We start from the raw sequence: 8,431 nt of genomic DNA, 5'->3' as shown, positions 1-8,431 counted from the left end.
TCTCCGACACTCCAGGAAAAAAAGTCTATTCAGCCTCTCCCTATAGCTCAAACTCTTTAATTCTGGCAACATCCTTGTTAATCTCTTCTGAACCCTTTCAAGTTTCACAACATCCTTCCCATAGCAGGGAGACCAGAATTGCACACAATACTCCAATAGTGGCTTAACCAATATCCTGTACAGCCACAGATGACTTCCCAACTCCTGTACTCAATGCTCTCACCAATAGAGGCAAGCATATCAAACACCTTCTACACTATCCTGTCTACCTGTGATTTCACATTCAAGGAACAATGAATCTGCACTCCAAGTTCTCTTTGTTCAGCAACACTCCCCAAGATCTTACCATTAAGTATATAAGTCCTGCCCTGATTTGCCTTTCCAAAATGCAGCACCTCATATTTATTTAAATTAACTTCCATTTGCCACTCCTCAGCCCATTGGCCCATCTGATCAAGATCCCATTGTACCCTGAGGTAACCTTCTTCGCTGACCACTACACCTCCAATTTTGGTGTCAGCTGCAAACTTTCTAACCATAACTCCTTTTCACCTCCTCATCATTTATATAAATGACAAAAAGCAGTGGACCCAGCACCGATCCTTGTGGCACACCACTGGTCACAGGTTTCGAGTCTGAAATGCGACCCTCCACCACCACCCTCTGTCTTCTACCTTCAAGTCAGCTCTGTATCCAAATGGATAGTTCTCCCTGTATTCCGTGTGATCTAACTTTGCTAACCAGTTTACCATGAGGAACTTTGTTGAATGCCTTACTGAAGTCCGTATAGATCACATCCATTGCTCTGCCCTAATCAATCCTCTTTGTAACCTCTTCAAAAAACTCAATCAAGTTTGTGAGACATGATTTCCCACACACAAACCCATGTTGATTTTTCCTAATCCATTCTTGCCTTTCAAAATCCTGTCCCTCAGGATGCCCTCCAAAAACTTACCCATCACTGATGTCAGGCTCACCAGTCTATAGTTCCCTGGCTTTTCCTTACCTTTTTCTTAAATAATGGTGCCATGTTAGCCAACCTCCAGTCTTCCGGCACCTTGCCTGAGGCTACCAATGATAAAAGAATCTCAACAAGGAGCCCAGGAATCTCTTCCCTAGCTTCAAGAGTTCGAGGTACCACATGATCAGTTCCTGGGTATTTATCCACCTTTATGTGTTTTAAGACATCCAGCACCTCCTCCTCTGTAATATGGATATTTTTCAAGATGTCACTGCTTATTTCCACATTATTTTCATATCCTTCTGCACAGTATATGCAGATGCAAAACATTTGGTTAATATCTCCCCCATCTCCGGTGGCTCCACACATAGGTGGCTTTGCTAATCTTTGAGGGGTCCTATTCTCTTCCGTTACTCTCTCATCCTTATTTGTATAATCACATTGAATTCTCCTTAACCCTATTTGCCAAAGTTATCTCATGACCCCTTTTTACTTTCCTGATTTCCCTCTTAAGAATACTTCTACTGCTTTTATACTGTTCTAGAGAATCACTTGATTTCTGCTGTCTATACCTGACACATGTTCCCTTCTTATTCTTAACCAAAACCTCAATTTCTCCAGTTATCCAACATTCCCTACACCTATCAGCCTTGCCCTACGCCCTTCACATATTGTCTCTGGATTCTTGTTATCTCATTTCCCATTTTCCAGCCACCCCTTTACTTGCAAACATCCATCCCCAATCAACTCTTGTAAGTTCTAGCCTAATACCGTCAAAATTGGCCTTCTTTCAATTTAGGTGGTGGCACAGGGGTTCAGGTGGCAGCACGGTGGCTCAGTGGTTAGCACTGCTGCCTCACAGTGCCAGGGACCTCGGTTTGATTCCAGCCTTCGCAACTATCTGTGTGGAGTTTGCACATTCTCCTCGTGTTGATGTGGGTTTCCTCCGGGTGCTTTGGTTTCCTCCCACAGTCCAAAGATGTGCAGATTAGGTGAATTGGTCATGTCAAATTGCCAATAGTGTTCAGAAATGTGTAGGTTAGGTGCATTATTAAGGGGAAATGCCGAGTAATAGTGTACGGGAATGGGTTGGGTGGGTTACTCTTCAGAGGGTTGTGTGGATTTGTTGGGTCAAATGGCCTGTTTCTGCACTGTAGGGATTCTATGAGTCCACTTGTTATAGAATTTAACTTATAGGTTTGGTCTATCCTTTTCTGTGACTATTTTAAAACTAATAGAATTATGGTCACTCCCTCACTGACACCTCAGTCACCTGCCCAGCTATTTTTCCCAAGAGTAGGTCAGTTTCGCACCTTTTCTAGTAGGTATATCCACATACCTAATCAGAAAATATATGATGGTATGGAGATAACAGAGATCTGTCTCAAAGAAAATGGGATACTGATATTAAATATTCCTGGATGCAAGGTGTTGTGGAAAGGAGGAGGATTGGAAGAAATTTGCTTATGGAGAAATTTGCATTGCTGGAGGGAGTATGTGCCAAATGGATCCACAACAGAATCAATTTGGCTAGAACTATGGAACAAACTGTTGCAATTACATTATTCAGTGTTGTCCAAAAGTAATAAACAAGTGGGAAGATACAACCAAGGGCTGGATTGTGTTCCACGGTAGCTCAGACAGGATTGGGTGTGTTGTGGGGTCAAATCCAGGGGTGCGGGTGAATATTGTCATCTGAACAAGGAGAGGATTGGGTTCAGTCATGGGGCTGAGGGTGCTAGGTCTGGCCTCAGCTGGGGAATGCTGGGTCTGATGGGATTGATTCATGTTGGGTTAGAAGTGTCTCGTTTAAGGGGGGTGGGTCAGCTCCTGTCATAGAGATGGGAGCTTCTTTCATCTGGAGGCTTGGGTTTTGAGTAGGAGGGCTGTTGAGGAGGGTCATTGGTTCATTTTAATACTTATGCTGAAATTAGTGTAACAATAATATTTCTTGGGAAACTGTGTAGCTTAAGTGAATCAGACCTTCCAGATTTTTCACATTTAAGAGGCTTTTTTGGAGGCTTCCAAAAGTAGGGAAACTTTGTATCAGGATATGTTGACGTTCCCAGGCAATTTCCTTGGAGTCAACTACACCTGGCTGTCCACATCATCTCAATATGCCATTTCAGTCTCCTTGCAATGATGATCTGACCATGGGAATATTTAGCTCACTAAGCATTTTATTCTTCGTGGCACAACAGTAAGGCTTATTCTTTTTCTCCACACTGTTAGAAAAACTAGAAATATAGCTTTCGGAGCCTTGTAGGGAGGCAAACCAGAAGACGTGTCAGAATATAACATTCTCCAGAACAGAAAGTTTAATTTGTGGCCTAGATTTAAGTCAAACCTCAACTGCATGATATATTTATTGGTAAAAGGCAAGGAGATGGTCGATGTTCAGGGAGCATGTTTAAAAAGTGATCAGTGTTTAGAATTACTGCCTGGGTGGCATAGTATGGATGCAAAATCTGGAACTGTTCAAGAGACATTCGGATTGGAGTCAAAGGTTTTTTTTAAACAGAGGGTGACCAACTTTATTTTTGCAACTCCCCGCTAAAAAGTTCACAGGTAAACTTGAGATATCTTAATGCTGAAGGTGAAGTGGAGAGTGTGGTAAAAAGGGGGAGCTGTCCAGTTCCCCCTTGTTTGGGGTGGCGGGGGGGGGCGTGTAATTGGACAGATACAACTGTTGATTTTTGATCGTTACTCTGAATGGATTCAGGTCACGGTCTGAAGATGCGTGAGTGCAGAGCTGGCTTGCACACGGCAGCTTGTCCCTGCACTGCTCCAGGGGGAAGGTGGCCCGGGGATGACGTCTACGTGGAAACGCGCAGGCGTTGCGGAGCTGCCCCTGTGTCTGTGAGTGAGAGTGGAGTCTCAGAGTGAGGAGTGCAGTGGTGGCAGATCTCAGCACAGGGGCACAGGAGCTGAGACACACTGCCTCTCTGTGTGTGTGTGTGTGTGTGTGTGTGTACGTGAACAAGGCCAAACACTCCACCAGGCTGCTTTTGTCAGCTGCACTCTTATGTGACACGAGTTGAATCCTCGTTAGCTCCAGGATTGTGTTTCCACGTTTTTTTTCCCCTCTGGGAAGTTTGTGTATGTGTGGAGGGGAGGGCGAAAGAATGGATCCAGTGCCGTTTTTGGTTCGGGACTAGGATTGCACTGTATGTTGGGGGGTGGATTTTAATTAAGAGTGCGGACGGGCTAAGGAGGGAGAGAGAGAGAGAGCCGGCCCCTGCAATCTCCCCCAGGTCAGCCCCAATATCGATGGGAGTTCTCAAACTCGGGGCTTGTTTGAGTGTTCCTCGGGGACCATGTCTGCCAAGGAGAATGCAGCTTGTAGAAAATTCCAGGCGAATATCTTCAATCACAGCAAGTGTCAGAACTGTTTCAAATCCCGGGAATCGCATCTATCCTCCGATCAGGATTTGACCCAGGTGAGTTGGAGACAAACTCTTCCCTGTCCTTTTGTAAGCGGACTGGCCACGTTTGCTTTTTGTTTTTGCCTCAGTTTATATGTTTTGACGCTGTGCGTTCAAACTGTTGTACACCAACACACGCTCACAGAATTACTGTATAGAGGCAGACTCTGAAGTAACACATTTTCAGCTCTGAAGTAAATATGTCGAACTGGTTTAGGACAAATTTATTTCGGTCACAATTGCTCACCCCTGTCCTGATTGTCTTTTGTGACTCTTGAGTTTCTGTCTGGGGTTTATTTGATCAGGGAGATAATTTGACGTTTATATAAATAACTATTAGTCACAAACCAAACGGCGCCCGTGTTTACATTTTGTAAGGCTGCAAGGCTGACTTGTGCACAGGCCATTCGCTTTAATATTTGAATAAATTGACATCCCTCGCAAGCAGTCAGACAATTAACCCTTGAAATTTCTCTCATTCGACCGACTCGAGATGAGTTCAGATTGGGATTGCAGTTTTAGTGCAGTTATGTAATCGCTGCGTTCCCCTTCATTATGATCTGGTTGAGACTACCCCTTGGCACAATAATGTTTGCAAGACTCCCGAGCCGTTTTCAATCTCTTGCTTTTAAAATGCAGGAATACAGCAACGGCTTTGGGACTACACCGGATGCAAGACCAAAGTTTTCTTTTTCCCTCCTACGAGGAAAGTTAAATGGATTGTCCCCTGAGACCGTGTAATTTGATGTCACAAGCCTCTATAATGCAGTGTTTACATAATCGCTTTATTTATTGTGGGAATTGCTTCGTGTAATCCCAGACCTCAAAGTGCGATGGGTAATCTGTATAATTAGATCTCAGTCCTGTACTTATTTTGAATGATTTATATCATTGAAATTGCACAAGGTCAGGGTCACATTTAACTTCTGCAGAGTGAAGTAAATTGATTCTGTCTAGAGATTTATCCACAGGCGGTCTTTGAGTGTCGAGCAATAAATTAAAAATCTTGCACACCAGCAGGTGAAGACACGTTATGCCAAGTCTGTGGAAACTAACTGAACTGTGATGATTCTTTGCAAAATAAAAGGCAACAGTAATACATTTTTTTCAGAAGAAGATCTTCATCACATGAAAAGAGAGACAGTTTTGATGAAACCTCTGTTCCAGATAGTTTAATCAGAACTTCTGTTTTTATTTAGCTTCAAAGCACTTGGATTTTTTTAAAACTTGGACAGAATTATTGTTTTGCTTTGAATGTTCAAGTAAGTTAAATACTGCAGGAATAGAAGTTTGGCTCTATTCCCAACAAATCCAGTGATTACTTTCGTAATACATTTCATTTTGAATTGCCATTGCCTTTCCAGTAGTTTACTACAATTCAACTTCTAGAAAATATGAGGAGATATAGGTGAGTGATAATGACACTTGACTGATGATCTAGAGGCCCAGGCTAATTCTGTGGGAACCCTGGTTTAAATTCAATTAACTAACTTGGGAATTGAACGTTAGTTTTAGTAATGGTCACCATTAAACCATCATTGAGTGTCACAAAATCCATCTGGTTCACCAGTGCTCTTCAAAGAAAAATCTGTCATGGTAACTTGGCCTGTGCCGACACTGTTTGTTGGGTGGGGGGGGTGGATTTTAATTAAGAGTGCGGACAGGGTAAGGAGGGAGAGAGAGAGAGAGAGAGAGAGACGGCCCCTGCAATCTCCCCCAGGTCAGCCCCAATATCGATGGGAGTTCTCAAACTCGGGGCTTGTTTGACTGTTCCTCGGGGACCATGTCTGCCAAGGAGAATGCAGCTTGTAGAAAATTCCAGGCGAATATCTTCAATCACAGCAAGTGTCAGAACTGTTTCAAATCCCGGGAATCGCATCTATCCTCAGACCCATAAAAATCTGGAGACTCTTCTTTTTTGTTCAAGGGCATTTAGGAATAGGCAACAAATACAAATCTTTCCACCCACACTAAACATTTCATATAATAATATATTTTCAAAAATGTCATGACTGCGATTTATGCGTGAGTTAAGGATGACAGTACAAATTGGCTCCGTTGCAAAGATTTTGTTTATTATATGAGTGAAGATCTAGCCTGGAGCTAAAAGACATGGCAACGGATCATAGATGTAATAACACTACAATAACATGGGGACCAGTTTGATCAGTCAGCTAAATGGGTTGTATCTGATTCAGAATAATATTAACAGTGTAGATTTGATTCCTGTTCTGATTGAGGTAGTTTTAGTTCCTTCCTCTCCATCTTGTTGCTGAGTGTGAAAGGTGAGTGGAGAATGCTGGGGGAAGGCAATGGCCTTATTGCTAGACCTATTAAGCCAGTCAACATTGTGAAGACCAGGGTTCAAATCCTGCCATGGCAGATGGTGGGATTTGCATTTAATAAAAATCTGGAATTAAAAGAATCTAATGATAATCAGGAAACCATTGTTGATTGTTGGGAAAAACCCACCTGGTTCACCAATGTCCTTTAAGGGAATTGCCTATGGACAATAAATTCTGGTCTAGCCAGTAATGCCCACATCCTGTGAATTAATAAAAAATGTCAAAAATGCTTAAAAAACAGCTCAGTTTGAAGCATCTGCAGACAATGTGTGCAGTGGCCCTTTGAGCAGTGCATAATGTATTTAAAATCCTTTTATCTCTAAACACATTTCCTGCATCAACTCATCTCATTATAAATTCATATAAATGCACAACTCGGATTTGCCTTTCCTAGCTCCCTAGTCTATGCTTTAACCAACTACGTAGCTTCTTCAATTGTCAGCCCCTTTGCATATTTTTTGAATGTGAGAGTATATGAGTTTAAGATGGGGGTTTAATTATGCTTGCTTGCCATGAAATTCAAGCTCCACCCTCACCTTTTATTTTTGTGGACATTGACTCAATTAAACTGCTCGTGACACTGTTGTGTCTTCTACAATGATATCATAGTTTTGTAGTCACTTGTATTGACTTCAGTTTTTGAAAATATTTTCACTATTTTGCTGGAAATGTTGGTTCATACTGAACTACTATTCTCCAGTGGCTGTTCTTAATAGATAGAATTTGAGGCCTGCTCTATTGGTGAGGGTGAGGAGATGGTGGTAGGGTGAATGGGGACAGGAGGTGGTTCGGCTGTTGGGGGATCAGGGAGTCTACATGCAACTGGTTGAAAATTTATGGTTGGGTTGTGTGCAATTTAGCATTGATGTAAAGGAGAGGAATATTTATGAGTTTTCTCATAATGCTCACTGCTATCTATTAGGCCTGTTGGAATCCCCTGGTTCACTGCCGTACGGCAATTAGTTCTGCTATCCTTATTTGGATTGGCCTATCTTTGGTTCCAAACCTACCGTATGGTGGTTGAATCTTAACTGATCTCTGAAATAGTTAAACAAGCCACTCAGTTCAAAGATAATTTGAGATGGGCAACAAATGTGGCACAGTGGTTAGCACTGCTGCCTCACAGCACCTGAGACCCGGGTTCAATTCCCGACTCAGGCGACTGACTGTGGAGTTTGCACGTTCTCCCCGTGTCTGCGTGGGTTTCCTCCGGGTGCTCCGGCTTCCTCCCACAGTCCAAAGATGTGCGGGTCAGGTGAATTGGTCATGTTAAATTGCCTGTAGTGTTAGGTAAGGGGTAAATGTAGGGATATGGGTGGGTTGCGCTTCGGCGGGTCATTGTGGACTTGTTGGGCCGAAGGGCCTGTTTCCACACTGTAAGTAATCTAATCTAATCTAATAGTGCCCTTACCAGCAATACTGTCATCTCACAAAAGGATTCCAAAATGGCTGATTCTACACCTTGACCTTCTAAACCAAGATTGTTTTCACGACTGTACCGATCTAATCTTTTATCAACAGAGCCACTGACAATGCCCTGGAAAATTCAGTTTTCAGCCATCGCCACCACAGGAAGAATTTTCGGGACAGCTATTCCCCTCCCCCGATCCCTTGAAGGGTCATTGGGAACTGGGGACAAAGATGTTTGGTGAAGGTCTTGAGACTGCAATGAGGAATGGTCTTGCAGGGCTGACCTTTGG

General features: G+C 43.0%; 1 protein-coding gene across 3 annotated transcripts in view; it reads left to right on the top strand.

The window, feature by feature from the left end:
- The first annotated feature begins 3,784 nt into the window (after positions 1-3,784).
- LOC132825463 (myosin phosphatase Rho-interacting protein-like) overlaps positions 3,785-8,431 on the top strand; it is a 199,671-nt gene continuing 195,024 nt past the window's right edge. For 2 of the 3 annotated variants that reach the window (XM_060840766.1, XM_060840765.1), the window contains exon 1: positions 3,785-4,401. In XM_060840766.1, coding sequence (XP_060696749.1) covers positions 4,279-4,401 — 123 coding nt within the window. In that variant the 5' untranslated portion in view covers positions 3,785-4,278. The remainder of the gene's footprint in view (positions 4,402-8,431) is intronic. The other variant, XM_060840767.1, reaches the window with a different exon arrangement.

The sequence above is a fragment of the Hemiscyllium ocellatum genome, chromosome 20 (assembly GCF_020745735.1).
Source record: "Hemiscyllium ocellatum isolate sHemOce1 chromosome 20, sHemOce1.pat.X.cur, whole genome shotgun sequence".
NCBI classification, from domain to species: Eukaryota; Metazoa; Chordata; class Chondrichthyes; order Orectolobiformes; family Hemiscylliidae; genus Hemiscyllium; species Hemiscyllium ocellatum.
The sequence above is the reverse complement of the archived record's forward strand: the minus strand, read 5'-3'. Positions and strand labels throughout refer to the sequence as shown.